This window comes from Felis catus, chromosome E3, assembly GCF_018350175.1.
Source record: "Felis catus isolate Fca126 chromosome E3, F.catus_Fca126_mat1.0, whole genome shotgun sequence".
In the NCBI taxonomy this organism is placed as follows: domain Eukaryota; kingdom Metazoa; phylum Chordata; class Mammalia; order Carnivora; family Felidae; genus Felis; species Felis catus.
The window spans coordinates 36994944-37013188 of NC_058383.1; the positions used below are offsets into that span (position 1 = coordinate 36994944).

General features: G+C 50.2%; 1 protein-coding gene across 2 annotated transcripts in view; it reads right to left on the reverse strand.

The window, feature by feature from the left end:
• SEC14L5 (SEC14 like lipid binding 5) overlaps positions 1 to 18245 on the reverse strand; it is a 44974-nt gene that overhangs the window by 11085 nt on the left and 15644 nt on the right. For both annotated transcript variants that reach the window (XM_045047715.1, XM_003998895.6), the window contains exons 3-11: positions 17475 to 17624; positions 16943 to 17074; positions 14112 to 14240; positions 13263 to 13455; positions 9180 to 9292; positions 7170 to 7359; positions 4519 to 4607; positions 4357 to 4427; positions 2775 to 2946 (exon numbers count right to left, since the gene is read on the reverse strand). In XM_045047715.1, the coding sequence (XP_044903650.1) occupies positions 2775 to 2946; positions 4357 to 4427; positions 4519 to 4607; positions 7170 to 7359; positions 9180 to 9292; positions 13263 to 13455; positions 14112 to 14240; positions 16943 to 17074; positions 17475 to 17624 (1239 nt within the window). The remainder of the gene's footprint in view (positions 1 to 2774; positions 2947 to 4356; positions 4428 to 4518; positions 4608 to 7169; positions 7360 to 9179; positions 9293 to 13262; positions 13456 to 14111; positions 14241 to 16942; positions 17075 to 17474; positions 17625 to 18245) is intronic.

Genomic DNA, 18245 nt, shown 5'->3' on the forward strand with positions numbered 1-18245 from the left:
CCACCTGTCCTCCCCACCCTTCCCTGAAGGACTCCTGCTCCTTCCTTCGGTCTCAGCCACTTGTTACCTCCTCCGAGGGACCTTCCTCAGTTTCCCAGTCTAAATTGCCCACCTGCATTACCCCCTGCCTGATTCAGCCTCTCCACGAACCCTGTAGGCCTCACGCCCTAGTCATAGGGAACCATGAAGCATTTCCTTGTGTGACGTTATCTGCTTTATCTCTCCCCGCCCTGTCACAGTTGGGGAGAGATGCAGTGGCTGGCTTGTTTACTCCAAATCCCCAGGGCCTGGAAAGGTGTCTGACACACAGTAGGTGCTTAGTGAAACACTGAATCCACTTAACTCTCAAATCTCTATCCTGATTGAACCTCAACTTATAGCAGCTCTTTCCAGGCTTTCTTGGGCACTGAATCCTCGGGGCACCGGGTATGTTCAGGGTCTGCAGGACTAGGGGTGGGGGGCTGGCACTGTGCACTGGCCTGTGGACCAGTAGCAAAGCCCCCAGGCAGTGGTTTTCAACTGTCAGTGACAACCTGATAGTGGTTGTGAGATCAATTTAGCACGTGTGGCTAGCCAATTTTTTTAGATCTGAGAAAAAAAAATTTAATAGAGAGTACGTGCAAGCAGCAGAAAGGGGTGGGGGGGGGGAGAGAGAGAATCTTAAGCAAGCACAACATTCATTGCAAAGCCTGATGTAGGGCTTGATCCCACAACCCTGGGATCATGACCTGAGCCAAAATCAAGAGTTGGACACTCAACCAACTGAGCCACCCAAGCACCTCCATGATTAGCTTATTTTTAATGGAATGGAATAAAAGAGCAAAAAGAGAGGAGCCTGGGTGGCTCAGTGGGTTAAGCATCAGACTTCAGCTCAAGTCATGATCTCACAGTCCATGAGTTCGAGCCCCGCGTCGGGCTCTGTGCTGACAGCTCAGAGCCTGGAGCCTGCTTCGGATTCTGTGTCTCCCTCTCTCTCTGCCCCTCCCCACCTCATGCTCTGTCTGTCTCTCTCTCAAAAATAAAACATTAAAAAAGAGAGAGAGAGAGAGAAAAGAGGACATTGCACATAGTTAATGTAACCTCACTTGCGGATCTGTTTCAGGTGTGTGTGTGTTTCCGTTGGGTTGTAACATAACATGTATTTCTTACTGTGGGTCTTGGGCAAAAAGGTTTCAAATCCCTGCAGCACAGGATCCCAACACTCCTCAGAGTCAGCTCACAGGAGCCCCAGGAATGCTATACAATTCTTAGTGTGACCCAGCGTCCACAAAGCAGGACAAGAGATACATAAATCATGGTCTGTCCATATGGTGGAATAGTATTCGGCCATAAAAAGGAATGAAGTACTGATAGGCTACACCACGATGAACCTGAAATCATTATGCTCAGTGAGAGAAATCAGATGCAAAATGCCTCGTATGATTCTGCTTCCGTGAAATATTTATAACAGGCCAATCCATAGAGACAGGAAGCAGACTGATGGTTGCCAGGAGCTCGGAAGCCGGGAGAGGAAGGAATGCTGAAGGTACAGGGTTTCCCTTGGGGGTGCTGAGAATGTTCTGGAACTAGAAGGTGGGATGGTTGCACAGCTCTGGGAATATACTAAAAACCACTGAATTCTACACTTGGAAAGAGTGAACCTGATGACTTACATCTCAGCAAAGCTATTATTTAGAAGATATGCCACCAGGAGGGCCTGGGTGGCTCAGACGGTGGGGCGACTGACTTCAGCTTGGGTCATGATCTCACGGTTCATGGGTTCGAGCCCCGCGTCGGGCTCTGTGCTGACAGCACCGAGCCTGGAACCTGCTTTGGATTCTGTCTCCCTCTCTCTCTGCCCCTCCCTGCCTCGTGCTCTGTCTCTCTCTGTCTCTGAGAAATAAATAAATGTTGAAGAAAAGAAGAAGGAAAAAGAAGGAGGAGGAGGGAGGAGGAGGGAGGAGGAGGGAGGAGGAGGGAGGAGGGGAGGAGGAAGAAGAAGAAGGAGGAAGAAAAGGAGGAAGAAGGAGGGAGAAGGAGGGAGGAGAGGAGGAGGAGGAAGGAGGAGGAGGGAGGCAGGGGGAGGAAGGAGGAGGAGGGAAGAGGGGGGAGGAGGGGGGAGGAGGGGGGAGGAAGGAGGAGGAAGGAGGAGGAAGAAGGAAGAAGAAGAAAGAGGAGGAAGAAGGGGGGAGGAGGAAGAAGGAGGAAGAAGAAGGAGGAGGGAGGGGGAAGGAGGAGGGAGGAGGAGGGAGGAGGAGGAGGGAGGAGAGGAGGAAAAAGGAGGAGGAAGGATGGGGGAGAAAGAAGGAGGGGGAGAAGGGGGGAGGAAGGAGGAGGAAGAAGGAGGAGGAGGAAGGAGAAGGAAGAAGGAGGAGGAAGGAGGAGGGAGGAGGGAGGAGGAGGTGGGAGAAGAAGGAGGGGGGATGAGGAAGGAGGGAGGGGAGGGAGGAGGAAGGAGGAGGAAGGAGGAAGTAGAAGGGAGGGGGGAGGAAGAAGAGGAAGGAGGGATGAGGAGGAGAGAGGAGGAGGGGGAGGAGAGAGGAGGAGGGGGAGGAGAGAGGAGGAGGGGGAGGAGAGAGGAGGAGGGGGAGGAGAGAGGAGGAGGGGGAGGAGAGAGGAGGAGGGAAGAGGAGGGAGGAGGAAGGAGGAAGTAGAAGGGAGGGGGGAGGAGGGAGGAGGAGGGAGGAAGAAGAAGGAAGAAGAAGAAATGACACTGAACCAGCAGGCAGAGGGAACTCCCCCACCCCATCTCAGCCTGCACGGGGGAGGGGTCTGGCCCAGGCGCCTGCTCTCACCAGCGTCCAGAGCACCGGGAAGACGCGGGGGGCTCTCACGATGAGCAGCCGGCCCAGGGTCTCAGGGTAGTTGTCCTCGACCACCTCAATCATCCGCAGCAGGGCCTTCACCCCCGGCCGCCACAGATGCCGCATGTTGAGACCCTCCAGGTCCACCAGGCAGGTCCAGGAGCTGCGGCAGAGATGGCCCCCTCACTGCAGCTTGCTCTGCCACATCCCAGGGCCCCCCGACAGCCTCGGTTGGGGGGGGGGGCCTCGGGAGCTGGCAGACAGGACAGAGAGGCTCAGGAAGCCAGGGCTGGGAGTAGAGGGGCGGAGGCCGTAGGACACTCTCGTGGATCCTACCCCCCCACCCCAACCCTAGGCTGGGGAGGCCATGTGGTGAGGAGGCTCAGTGCATGGCCTCTAAGGCTAGTCACCCAAATTCAAGTGTCACCTCCATCCCCCGAGAGCTGTGTGACACAGGCAGCTTCCTCATCAGGGCAGTGGCAGTGACAGTAACATCTCGAGCAATTGTTAGGATTAAATGAGATAGTATATGTGAAGCTCTCTGCAAGGACAGGCCATAGAGTGCACTCCTTCAAAGCAAGTCATTGCTACCAATCGTTGAAAAGGCTCCGACTGCTAAATAGAGTGTAAGCGCCAAGAGCACTCACTCGCTCCAGAGCCAGACGGCCTGGATTCAAATCTCAGCGCTGCCGCTTGCTGTGCGGCCTTGGCCAAGTTACTTAACTTCTCTGTGCCTCCATTTCCTCAGGACTAATTCATTAGGAAAATGAGTGTTCTACTGCAGCGGCTAATCCCTGGGAGCCCCTCCATCCTGCCTTTGATCCTTCCATCCACACCGCTGCAAGAAGTCCCTCCTGACACCCTGTCATCTGAGCCATCTCAGGTGAATTCCACTTTGGATCAGGACCCTGATTTATTGATCGATTTCCCAGCCCAGCCAATGTACATCCCCTTAGGAAATGTACATCCCACTGGCCCCTCCCTCCCAGACTGTAATAAGGAGGATGTGAGGCAGGTACTTCAACGAGCACTTGCTGCACAGCAAGTGTTACACACACACATTTGTGTTCTCTCTCAACAGACGTGGCTTTTGATAATCCACGAAGACGCCTTGGGACTCATGATGTTATTCCCACATTACAGACGAGCAAGCTATAGTTCAGAAGGTTCCTGCCACCCTAAGTAATCATGTGGGAAACTGAGGAGTCTGGGGAAGTTGGACGAGGGTTACCGGATTGCCATGACACCTGTTGAGTCCGCCTACCTGGGAGGCAGAGTTAAGGTGCTACCTGGGGTGGCAGAGTTGGCCTCAAAAAGCAAGGCCCCGGGCGTAACATCCTTGAGACCGAGGCAGACAGTAACTTACCCACTTAGCAACAACCTGGGATGAGCACAGCCACTCTGAGCCTCAGTTTCCCCCTCCATAAAGGACAGGGACAATAACAGGTCTTGCCTCACAGGATCACTGAACAAATTAAATGAGGACATTCCTGTAAAGTGCTGAGTCCATGCCCAGTGAAGCTTGGCTGTTTTTACTCTTTCAGGGGCATTTGCTCCTGGTGGGGGTTCTTACCTGATGGGACGGCCAAACTGCTTTGTGTTCCCTTCACATCTCTTCTGTCCTTCCTCGTTGACGGAAAGAACCTGGAAAGTAGAGAATGTGCTGGCAAACATTCACCTGGCTGCTCCCCCCACAGGCAGCCCTGGGGTCCGGGGAGAGAGGACCCCTACTCACATGCTTCAGCAGTGCCTCCTCCCCCACAGCCTTCATCAAGCCTTTGGTGTCCATGTGGCCCAGGCGCAGGATATAGAGGGGGCGGCCGTCTTTGCAGGGAGGCCCCATAAAGAGAAGGGACATTTTTCAGGAGTGCTGGTGAGAGGGCAGGCCCAAACTTCTCTTCGGAGAAGGCGGTGCCAGGCTGTGGCTCAGCCTGCCCCTCCTGTCTGTTTATTTGCGAATGCTCTACCCACTCCCAAGAGGGACTGATGCCAGTTATGGTGATAGAAGCAACGTGTCCAAGAGTCAAGGACACAGACTGACATCACAGGGGAAACTGGGTGAGGGGCATGTGGGAACTCTGTATGGCCTTAGCAACATCTCTGAAAACCTGTCCTAACATTACACGTTTATCTGGAAGCTTTTTATTTTTTTTTTAATTCTTTTTAATGTTTATTTATTTATTTATTTTGAGAGAGAGGGACAGAGACGTGGTCACGTGCAAGTTGGGGAGGGGCAGGGAGACAGACAGGGTGAGAGAGAATCCCAAGCAGGCTCCACACTGTCGGCGCAGAGCTCAACGCTGGGCTCGATCCCATGAACCGTGAGATCATGACCTGAGCTGAAATTAAGAGTCAGATGCTTAGGGTGCCTAGGTGGCTCAGTTGGTTAAGTAACCGACTCTTGGTTTCAGCTCAGGCCATGATCTCACAGTTCATGGGATTGAGCCCCGCATCAGGCTGTGCGCTGACAGTGCAAAGCCTGCTTGGAATTCTCTCTTTCCCTCTCTCTCTGCCCCTTCTTCACTTAGGCTCTCTCACTCTCAAAATAAATAAATGAACATTAAAAAAAAAAAAAAGAATCAGACACTGGATGAACTGAGCCACCCAGGCACCCCTAAAGCTTTTTAAAAAAGAAAATATGAACCATGTTATGAAGGAGTATGGAGAGAGTGGATGACATTGGTTCTTAGCTTTCTATCAGGCAAAGCAAATAGGAAAAATAAGGAATTACATACTAATACAACCGATTCTTGTTATTCATGGTAGTGATGGTTTCCAAAGTCACCCTGAACACTGAATCAGGAAGTACTAAAGCATTGCTTCCAGGAAAAATATGGGGTAAGGTCCCTGCGAGCCTCTAGACACAACATTTTTGTCAACTGATCAATACATAACCTTGTTCTCTGTGTGTTTCTATTTAAGGACACCTTATTGAGTATATGTTGTTGATTCATTAACATTGAACTCATTGCCAGCAGCATCACACTAAGCCTGAAGGAAGCTTATCTAACATTTTCTCCATGAGTCACAGCCTTCTTGTGCTTTGAAACACTAGCCAGCACTCCTGCATTATGCCTGGGGGCCATTTTAAGCACCAGAATCACCCCCAAAATGCAAAAAAAAAAATGTAGCACTAAGTAGACTTTAAAAAGGACTCTTGTTAACAGTGTAAGAACTGAAAAAATGAAGGACATCTCATTCAACCTCAGCAGGGGACATACAGGTCAGATGACTCTGACTTTTCACCACTCCAAAAGTGTTCATAATTGACCGCAAAAGCACCCTAAGTATTGACTTGGGGGTTACAAATACATTGTGGTGAGGAGGCAAATTCACAAATATGGAATCCATGAATAATGAGAATTGACTATATAGTAAAGTGTTCCAACTGGTCCTTTAGGAGAGTCCACCTCTCACCCTAATCAATATATACAAATTTTTACATCAAGGGCAGTTTAATAAAAAACTGAGAGGGGCGCCTGGGTGGCTCAGTTGGTTGAGCATCCGACTTCAGCTCAGGTCGTGATCTCATGGTTCGTGAGTTCGAGCTCGGCGTCAGGCTCTGTGCTGATAGCTCAGGGCCTGAAGCCTGCTTCAGATTCTGTGTCTCCCTCTCTCTCTGCTCCTCCCCTGCTCACACTCTGTCTCTCACTCAAAAATAAATAAAGATTAAAAAAAAAAAAAACTACAGAGAAGACCTATCTTTAAAAAAAAAAAAAACTGAGAGAGAACTTATTTGTAGCGGGTTGAATAGTGTCCTCCAAAAATTCACATCCACCCAGAACCTCTGTATGTGATATTACTTGGAAATAGTCTGCAGATCAAATTGTTTAGGACCTTGAGATGAAATCCTACTGGATCAGTATGGGTCCTAAATTCAGTGACCTGAGGTCTTTATAAGAAGAGAGGACACACAGGCACCCAGAAGGAATCCATGTGAAGACAGGCAGAGTGTGGGTATACAGCCACAAGCTAAGGAACGCCTGGGGCCACGAGGAGCTGGAGGAGGCAGAGAGAGATTCGCCGCAGGGAGCACAGCCCTGCCCACACCTTGATTTGGGGTTTCTGCCTCCGGAACTGTGGGCAGATACATCTCTAAGGCACCCGGGTTTTGGTAATTTGCTATGGCATCCCCAGGGCGCTGATGCGTGCCCATGCAGCCATTATGTGTGGGGGTCCCCATGATCAGAAGTAAGGGTGGGCTAATGCTGCCTCTGCATGGAGAAATGTTGCCTTGAGTCCACATGTCTCTTCCAGCCCTACTTTCCTCATGGCTGGGTGAACCCCAAGGGCATCTCCAGATGCCCAGGAGAGTCAAAAGGAAAAATAATAAGATCCCAATGTGAAAAGTGGCCCCCTATGCGTTCTGTAGGTAAAGGGACGCACCTATGTCCTGGTAGTGCCAGCCCCCCGCATAGAATTCCTCCAGGAGAGCAGGGGGTCGCCAGGTCTGAAGGAGGAAATCCACCTGGTGCTGCTTTCGCCAGCTCAGGGACAGGCGCAGCATCTCCCGGGCCTTGTCCAGGTGGAAGTCACGAGCCCGCAGGAACCGAAGGATGTGTTCATCTTTGGGAATCTGAGACAAGAAGGGTAAAGCCTGTAGAACGGTAGTCCCTCACCCAGTAGAGAAGACCGTGGAAAATGAGTTCTCCTGTCTTCTCTGCAAAATATATAGCTGGGAAAAGGACCACACACTCCACCGCGAACGACACAGCCAAGGGGCGGGCTGTAGTGAAAATCTGTGAGTTTGGGCTGCCAGACATTTCTCCCTCTTCAGGCATCTCTTTGCTTCTGGGGAGCTACGTGTCCTCCCCACGCCCCAGCACCAGCGCCGGTTTTAGCTGATGTTGCCAGTCAGCATTCCACTCCCATGGCCTCAGCGGTGGCACAATCCAATCAGAGCATTTAGACAATTTAAATCAGAAGAACGGGACGTGAAGCCCTTTCTCTGTGGTGCTAAAGGTGAGCCTGCAGGTTATGGGGAGCCCCAGCTCCAAGCTCAACGAGGAAGTAAGTCTGGCGGGGATGAAGCAGAAGTAAGCAGATACAAGAGCTCAGAGGCCCCGACCGCATGGGAGTCCTGATTCGGGACATCCCTGAGACAGGCTGCAGGCCCCCTGGGCTGAATGATGTCCCTTCCAAATTCATGTCTACCCAGAACCTCAGAATGGGACCTTATATGGAAATGAGTCTATCCGGATATAATTAGATAAAGTGAGGTCATATTGGAGTAGGTGGGCCCTCCTGTGTTTGGACACAGACACAGGACACATGGAGGAAGGAAGGCCACGTGATGGTGAAGGCAGACACTGGAATGACGTATCTACAAGCCAAGGACTGTGGCAGCCACCAGAAGCCAGGAAGGGGGAGGCATGATACAGACTGTCTCTCAGAGCCTCCAGAAGGCTGGAGAAAAGGCAGGCTCCAGAACCCTGACCACACCTTGATTTCAGGCTTCGGGCCTCCAGCACTGTGAGGATAAGTTTCTGTTGTTTGTAGCATTTTCTTTCAGCAGCCTTAAGAAATTAATACATCCCTCTCAACAGTTTGTTATATGAGCCAATAAATAGCCCCCTCCTCTTTTTTTTTTTTTTTTTTTTTTTTTTTTTTGCCTTGACTCAAGCTGTGTTCCTACCACATATAACCCAGAGTCTAATTCATAGGCCGAAGTGACAAGTCCCTGCCAGCTCTCCTTCCTTCCCTCGGGCAAATATTGACAGGCAAGAGAAATCCAGCCCCAGTAAAGGCTCCCCTGCCCTGAGTGCTCATCCGAGCCAGACATGACTCTAGGCATTTTATGTGGATCGTCCCTTGTAATTCAGTCTAGGTGATGTATGCTAGCATTATCCCCCTTTCACAGATGAGAAAATGGGCAGACAGGTTAAATCACAGCCCAACATGAAAGCAACTTCTTTGTCTGCACCCCATACACACGCAGCATGGGGAGGGGATAGGGAGGAAGAGCAAGCTCAAATTTCTCATTCAACAGAGCTGAAGGTCAAGTCCATGCTTGGGACCTACATGCATGGTGGACATTCCTGTTATGGGGCTTAGAGTCTGGAGCCATTTGGGGTTGTCACAACTGGGGAAGAAGAGCTCCCGGCATCTAGTGGTGGAGGCCAGGATACCGCGACACCCAACAGGGCACACCTCACCCCATAAAGAACTGTCAGGCCTCAAATGTCAACAGTGCAAAGGATGAGAAACCCTGTAATCAACGGTATGCACAACATGCGTTACAGATACATGAGACGATACATGATAAAAAGAAGGCAAAATACAAGTTTTCAGTACTGCTGATTACATTAGCCTGTTTACCTGGCCCTTCCTCCCCCAGTGCCTGGGGTGAGTGGCTGTCATTGAACATGGTCTGATAGGCCCCAGCTCTGCACCCACCTTGCCTTTGTGGGTCTCCTGCAGCCAGTGTCGCAGCTGGATGAGGCAGCTCTCCTGCATTGGTGTGAGATGACCCAGGCAGCGCTCAATGTAGTCTGCATCTAGCTTGTCCCCTGCAGAAGGTTGAGGCGTTCAGGACCAGAGGGCGATGCCACTCTCTTTACACATGGTCTACCCTTTCTGGAACCCTCACCGCATTGGCCGCCTCAGATCTGAAATGCAGTTCCAAGCCGTACGGTGGCCCTTTCACCCAAGAACAGCCACATGGGCTCCACATCTTCCGGTCTTGCTGGCCCTTTCCAAGGGGTTTCTGAAAACTCATGGTGGGGCCAGCTTGGATCTCACAGTGGCAAGTGATTTGTCTCCTCTGACTTCGGACATCAAGCTAATTCCCACCCCCTGGAGCTACCCAATCTCTGAAGATTATTAACAATACGCACTCATGTTTCTAGACATGCACCATCTCAGTGAGCTGTCCCGACGCCCCAGTGAGGCAGGCACACTACTGTCCCCGCTTCACAGAAGACAAAACTGAGGCCAAGACAGGTTAAGTAGCGAGTGGATGCATGTGGTGCACCAAGCATACAAGAGATGGTCAGTAAATACAGTTCCTTTTGCCTTCCCACCTCCCAGCCCCTCTGTGGGCTTGAGGCCTTTTATAGACAGAGCCCTGACCCCAAAATACAGCTTGGGAGCTGCACGGATCATTCCAAACACTGTTCAGTCCTGTCCTGCACAATGGGGCTGTTTGGGGGTCAGCATGTGTGGGCATTTAGAGGCTGGGCTCAACCTGAGGTCCCATTGCCCACTCTTTAAAAATTGTTTTTCAACATTTATTTATTTTTGAGAGACAGAGACAGAGTGTGAGCAGGGGAGGGGCAGAGAGAGAGGGAGACAAAGAATCTGAAGCAGGCTCTAGGCTGTAGCTGTCAGCACAGAACCGGACACAGGGCTCGAATTCACAAACCATGAGATCATGACCTGAGTCGAGATCAGAAGCTTAACCGACTGAGCCATCCAGGCGCCCCACCCATTGCCCACTCTTAACTGTTGAGGTGGCAGATGCTGGCATGGTGAGGCACACCAGCATGTTAGCATCTCCGCAGTGGGTAGACGGTCCACAAAGAGCAGCCCCCATGAGTATAGCCCGTTCTTTGTGTTCAGGTGGCACAATAAGAAAACAAATGGAATGTGTGTACCTCCAGCAGCAGGACCTAATGGTTCCCTCTAAAACAAAAAAAGTCCAGGGCTGGAGGTCAGCAGGCATCTGCGTAAACAGAAGCAGGAGGGATGCTGGTGGTGTATGGGGACAGGTGGCATCCAGACCCCCCAAACAGAGTGGTCAGAAAGGGAGATGCTGGAGACGGTAAGGGGGAGTGGACAGGATGAGAGAGAGAACACAAGGGAGACAGGAGATACCAGCATCCTTCCGGCCTCTATGCGGCTGTGAAGGCCCTTTTCTCCTGAGCACAAAGGCTCAGTGATTCAGAGCAGGGTGGAAGGGGGGTGACTCTGCCTCTTGCCAGCCATCCTGAGCACAGTGCAGAGGGCGAAGGAAGGAAAAGCCTGGTGCAAAATTAGGGTAAAAGTCATGACCACCAGACAATGTGTGCAAGAAGAGGCAGAAGTTTTAATTTTTCTAATATTTAAAAAATTTTTTAACGTTTATTCACTTTTGAGAGACAGAGACAGAGCACAAGCAGGGGAGGGGCAGAGAGAGAGGGAGACACAGAATCCAAAGCAGGCTCCAGGCTCCGAGCTATCGGCACAGAGCCCCACGTGGAGCTCAAACCCACGAACTGTGACATCATGATCTGAGCCGAAGTCAGTCGCTTAACGGACTGAGCCACCCAAGCGCCCCTAATTTTTTAAATATTTTAAAAGTTCACATACAGCAGCAGCCAGCTAGCACAGAGTTGGTACAGAATAAATATTTGTGAATGAATGAATTTTGTTCTCCCTACACAATGCCCCAGATGTAATTTACTGGTTATGTGGCATATCTCTAAGAAAGCCAAGCCTGACATTTCAGTGACCCCAAAAGAATGAATCATCATGAGCACAAATGCACAGAGCTAAAACTGAACTCAGGGAGTATGTGTACTTTTGTGTCCTAGGGTTTTTTTTTAATTTATTTAAAATTATATTGTAAACATTTCCCATTATCAATAAAAATCGAAAATATGACAAAAGGCTAATTGCCTTACATATGAAGAGTTCTTACAAAGCAATGAGAAATCAATGGTCAGGGATGCCTGTGTGGCCCAGTTGGTTAAGCCTCCGACTTCGGCTCAGGTCATGATCTCACGGTTTATGAGTTTGAGCCCCACATTGGGCTCTGTGCTGACGGCTTGGAGCCTGCTTCAGATTTTGTGTCTCCCTCTCTCTCTGCCCCTCCCCCACTCGTGCTCTGTCTCGTTCTCTCTCAAAAATAAATAAATAAAAATTTTTTTAATTAAAAAAAGAAAGAAATCAATGGGCAAACAGGAAAATAGACAAAGTACAAGAACAGAGAGATTCACAAAAAAGCCATATGGAGTCACTAAGCATGAGAAAATAATATTTGGCCTCATTCATGAGGAAAGGCCTAATCACTAATTTACTAGAGGTCACTTTTTGCTTTCAGAAGTTTAAAACATTTAATAATAGTCTCGTGGGGAGCCAGAGTGAAGTCAGGAATAGATACAGCCACACACTTTTGGGGGAACATTGATTAGCACAACCAATCTTTGAAGGCCTAATTGGTAAATCTGCCAAAATTTTACCTGCATATAACCTTTGACCCAGCAATTCAACTGTAAAAATTTTATGCTATAGGGTTGCTTGGCTGACTCTGTGGGTGGAACATGTGACTCTTAATCTCAGGGTTGTGAGGTCAAGCCCCATGTTGGGGGTAGAGATTATTTAAAAATAAAATCTTAATGGGGCACCTGGGTGGTTCAGTCCGTTAAGTGTCCGACTTCAGTTCAGGTCATGATCTCATGGTTCATGAGTTCAAGCCCCACATCAGGCTCTACACTCACGTGCAGAGCCTGTTTGGGATTCTCTGTTTCCCTCTCTCTCTGTGCCTCCCCAGCTGGGGCTTTCCCTCTCTCAAAACAAGTAACTAAACTTAAGTACAAAGATACACTATATTATTTCTATGTTTTAAAAACTGGAAACCTCATGTCCATAAAGAGAAGACTAGATAAATAAACTAACAAAAATAATAATAAATGTTTATTTTTTAAGTTTATTTATTTATTTTGAGAGAGAAATAGAGAGAGAAAGAGAGCGAGCAGGGGAGGGGCAGAGAGAGAATCCTAAGCAGGCTCCATGCTGTCAGTGCAGAGCCCAACATGGGTCTTGAACCTGCAAACCATGAGATCATGACCTGAGCCGAAATCAAGAGTCAGACGTTTAATTGACTGAGCCATCCAGGCGCCCCAACAATAAATGTTATGAATAAATAAGTTATGGTGCAGCCACACCATGAGATACCGCAAAGTGCTAAAACAGATGCACTGACATAGAAAGCTGTTCAAGCAACATTAGTAAATGAAAAAAAGCAAAACATCAAGTAGAATGTGTAATGTTGGCTCAGCATAAATTATACAGGTATGCATGCCTGTATATACACATGTGTGTATATGTATGTACATATATATGCCTAGGTAGTTTCACGAAATACGACCACAAAATTAGTATTGCCTCCAGAGAGAAGAAAAGAGTCTTACTTCCTCATTTACATCTTCCAAGAAGTTTGAATATTTCTTTCTACCATCTCCATACATTACTCATATAATTAAAAATAGTAATAAAATCAGAGAAAAGGGCAGCCCTGAGGCACCAGATCAGGTCAATTCCTGATTTAGAAATAAACCAGTTCTGGCTTTTGGGCCGGAAGGAAGGAAGAGAGGGTAAAGCAGCGGGAAAGGGCGGAAGCTGAGTCATTCCAGTTCGTAGACCCATTCCCAAGGGGACCCGGAGCAACTCTTCCCCCTCGGAGTGAGCAAACACAAAGCAGGTTTCCAGGGACTGGGGCGGTTGTGGGGGGCACAAGGGTACAGGCCTGGCCGGCTGGCTTCAGCCACAGGGACCTACCGTCTGTAACCACCACCTCAGGCGCAGGGCCTGGAGCACCGATGGGGCCGTCAACCTCCAGGGAGCCCGGATCCCTCGGCCCAGCCTGGGAGCGGGCGTCCTCCTCTCGGACGGGGGCAGGCGTCCACCGGGGAATGTGAGAGGTGCCCTGGGAGATAAGCTCGTTCAGGTAATGCTCAATCACCTCCTTCCCCTGGAAGCCAGAGAGACCAGAGGCATATGAGCCGCAGGGCAGGAGAGCAGGGATAACCTCATCAGCCTGGGAGTCACCCCCACCTGGCTGCAGCCCCACCCCTGACACGTAGCTACGGAGAACTTGAAATGTGGCTGGTCCAAATGGAGATGTGCTGTGAGCATCACATATGAACCAGATTTCCAAGACTTAGGACGGAACAAAGAATGTAAAATAGCTCATTGGTAGGTTTTCTATAGGTAACATGTGGGTTAAAATACTTTGTTGAAATGAATTTCACCCGTTTCATTATGCGAAAAGGCCTCTTGGGGACAGGTCTGAGAGCTTTACACAGCAACCAATTTTAACCAGGAAAAAGCACCACAGAATGCCCCTCCTCTGTCCAGAGTTCACTACACAAGCCTCAAACATCAGGGAGCATCTGGATAATGATTATGGTGCCCCCATTTCAGGCCAGGTGGTTTCCACTCATTATCTTGTGTGTTATGGTCATTGTTAGGATACTCACTCTATGGATGAAAAGACTGAGGCCAAGGAAGGTTAAGGATCGATCTTGCCCGATGTCACTTGGGTTGTCAGGTGTCAGAGCAGGTTTTGAACCAGGCTCTGAGGTCTGTGTACCTTCCTCCCTGTGACTGATGGAGCCCACCCCTTACCCTCTTGACGTTAGCTGTGTACTGCTTCATGGCGATCTTCTCCAAGGCACTTTCGAAGCCAAAGAAGGACCGGATGTCGAGCGAGGCGGATTGCTCAAAGCAAGTCCACTCTTCATTCTCGGGGTGGACCTGAAAGCCAGGCAGCCGCAGTGACAAGTCTCATTGTGGGGGATGCAGTGCCCTCTCTCAGGGCTCTCTTGGTGATCTGGGCCCAACCAGAGCATGCCGTAGACAGCATGGCAATACCGGAGTGGGGGGGGGGGGCAGCAACCCCACCCGGAGAACAATGCCAAGTGTTAGAGAACAAAGAGCCTTCTCATGAGGGGCTGGAAGGAAGTGGGTCTGGCATCTGCAAGCCTGTCCCTTAAAAACTGTTCTATAATGATATATTTAAATGAGTAATATATTTAGGGGCACCTGGGTGGCTTAGTCGGTTGGGTGACTGGCTCCTGGTTTCTGCTCAGGCCATGATCTGATGGTTTGTGGGTTCGAGCCTCACGTCAGTTTCTGCACTGACAGTGTGGAGCCTGCTTGGGAATCTCTCTCTCCCTCTGTCTGCCCCTCCCCAACTATCTCTCACTCTATCTCTCTCCCTCAAAATAAACTTTATAAATGAGTTAATGTATTTAATATATAATTATATGTAAGTTATATATAACTATTACATATTTTAAATATATATTTTAAAGTATTTATTATGTTACATATTTATTGTAAACAAATACACACACACACACACACACACACACACACACACACACGGACAAACTTTGCTGACAGAGCTTCTATGCAGATCCAGGCTTAGTCCCTCTCAAACTTTCCCGGGCAGAAGTATTACCAGGGAGTGTGTGAAACATGCAGATGCTGGGCACCTGGGTGGCTCAGTCGGTTAAACATCCGAATTCGACTCAGGTCATGATCTCACAGTTTGTGAGTTCGAGCCCCGTATTGGGCTCTGTGCTGACAGCTCAGAGCCTGGAACCTGCTTCAGATTCTGTGTCTCCCTCTCTCTGCCCCTCCACAGCTCATTCTCTCTCTCTCTCTCAAAAATAAATACACATAAAAAAAAATGTAAATATGCAGATGCCTGGGCCAAATAGGTCCAGGGCAGGGCCTGAAAACCTGCATTTCCCAAGCAGCCTCAGTGACGTTAATTCAGCGGTTGGTAGAACTCATGCTGAGAAATATGCACTAAATACATATTATAAATGCACTAAAAGTGATTTATAAAAAGCTGCCACCCACACAACTCCCTAGAGGTAAGCATTGGAATATTCTGGGTCCAATTCCCAGAGGAGCTGGAGGTGTGGAAAGAAAAAGCAATGGGCATTTACTGGACACCTGCTGTATACGAGGCACCATGCCAAATGTTGGGGATGGGACAGATACACAAGGCAATGCCCCCACCCTCCCCACCTTCCCCCCATAGGGAAGGCTCTAATGAACCATAGTTACGACACTGGAGTTATCATCATGAAAACTAGCATTGGGGATCTAGCACAGGCTAAAGGAGCTTTACCTACATTGTCTCATAGACTCCAGCCAGCACCGGATGAGGCGGGCTCTGCTGACAGGTATGCAAGGGGTGGCCTGGGGAGGGGAAGCAACTTGCCCAACATCATTCAGCAAGGAGGTGGCAGAGCTGGGCTCCATCCCAGCAAACGCCTCCAGACTCCTCCCTCACTCCAACCCGGGGGCAGCAGGACCCTGCCCCAGCAGCCCCCATTCCCAGACTTCACTCATCCACCTCTGGGTCTTCACACATGCTGTTCCCACTCCAGAACTCTGTTCCCAGCCCTCTCATCCACCAGCTCTCAGCTTGGTGGCTTCAGTGGGACACTGTCACCTAACAGAGTGCCTCTCCTCTTATTTTCCCTAATCCTGTCTTCTGGATCCCTTCTTAGTATTCGTGAAGTTGTAAGATTATGTTGACCTTTTTTCTTGTCTGTATCTGCCACTGGAATGGAGGTCCTTGTGAGAACAAAGGTCAGGGGGACTAGTCCGGGCTCTGGCCGGGTGCCCAGCACATAGTCGATGCTCAGTCAGTGTGTACTGAAGAATAATAATAATGACTATTAATGACCTGAAAAGGTAACACACATACAGGGCTTGGTATGTGCCAGGCCCTCTTCTAAGGGGTTTCGGATACTTTTCTTCCCCTACTTCTCACCATAACCCCTGTGGGAGGTGTCATCATTAACCCCATTCTACAGTGAAGAAACTATAGGGACCCCTGGATGGCTCAGGCATTTAAGGGTCTGACTTTGGCCTAGGTCACGATCTCATGGTTCGTGGGTTCGAGCCCCACGTTGGGCTCTGTACTGACAGCTCAGAGCCTGGAGCCTGCTTGGGACACAGAGCCTGTGTCTCCCTCTCTCTCTGCCTGTCCCCTACTCATGATCTGTCTCTCTGTCTCTCAAAAATATATAAACATTAAAAATTAAAAAAAAAAACAAACGTAAATGAGCCTCCCTTTCAAGGAGGAAGAAAAGGACAGAGAGAAGAGGGAGGAGGAGGCAGGTTGACAGCTTTCCCCAATAAAATACAGGATGACATATTTGAATTTCAGATAAACAACGAATAATATTTTGGTAAGTATGTCCCAAGCGGTATTTGAGACTATTTAAACAAACAGAAAAGTATCAGCTGTATATCTGAATTGCAGATGTAAGTGAGTGTCCTGCAATTTATCCGACAAGGCCCTGGGGGCAGGGGAGAGGCAGCTAGGCTGATGCGTGGACTGCAGGACACAGGAAGAGGGCGGGACGCAGGAAGGGGGCGGGACGCAGGAAAGGGGCGGGACGCAGGAAGGGGGCGGGACGCAGGCTTACAGTGTAGCTGCAGTTCTCGTTGACCACCACGCGGTTGGCGAAGGTCTCATTGTGGGCTTCAATGAGGAGGGTCCTCTCCCTCCAGTTCAACACGTTTCTCTGCACAAAGACCACGTGCTCTACGCCGGCAATCTGCAAGGGAAGGAGCAGCGAAGGGGGTGGGGGCCGCTGGATACCGAGACTCACCAAGACCCCAAGACCCCGCGCCTGCCCACCAGCCAGCAGTATCCCGTACCCAGCCCAACACCCAAAAACCCCAAGACCCCCTGTGCCCCACCCGGAGCCTGTCCACCAGCCCCAGCCCCAGTCCCTAGCTCCTAGGCCTTTGTCCTTCCCAGACCGGCCCTCCGACCTAGAACGACCCCCCCTTTCCTCAGGCCCCAACCCCAACCCCAGGACGTGTACCACCAGCACCTACACTCATATGCATACTCACTGGCTTCACCACCTGAGCCCGCCCCCAGATCCCCCCCTTTCCAGTCCCCTCCTCCGTGGGGTCCCCCGGCACCTCTGGGAACCCCTCCCCACCCACCTTGCGCAGCAGCCGCGGGGCCTCCACGCGCAACCTGCAGCTCCGCTCCACCACGTGCACCGCCCCGTCTGCGCTGCGGGACTCGCGCAGGACCTCGCTGCCCAGGAAGACGGGGATCTGCGGGCAGGTGGGGAAGCGCTTCTCATAGGCCTAGGGGCAGAGGGGGAGTGAGTGTCAAGGGGGCTGGGGGCTCTAGCCTCCTCCCTCCTGCTGGGCTGGGGGCTCTAGCCTCCTCCCTCCTGCTGGGCTGTGGTCTCATTTACAAGAGCAGACACCTGTTTAAGAGCTGTGACACACCAGTGCCTGAGCAATGGTTTGCAACTCACTCTTTGGATTTGCATTTGAGACTTCACCCTCAGAAGAAAAAGTGAGCTTGCCTGGAACATTTTAAAAGAAGGCATCTTTCAGAAAAACACTCTGGACATAATCTAACACCTCTTCATGATAAAAACACTCCACAAATGAAGAATAGAAAGGAACATCTTCAACCTGATAAATCACAGTTTAACATCATACTCAATGCCAAAAGATGGAATGCTTTCCCCCTACGATCAGGAACAAGGCAAGGATGTCCACTCTGGCCACGTCTGTTCAACATTGTCCTGGAGGTTCCAGCCCTGGCAGTTAGGAAAGCAAAAGAAATACAAGGCATCCAGTTTGGAGGACGAGAGTCTGTGCCCGGTTCCAGAAGTGCCAGGGTAGGAGCCTCCTGGGTAAGCCGGCATCCATAGCCGACTGTATGCAAATGGGGTCTGCTCCAAGAGCCTGTCA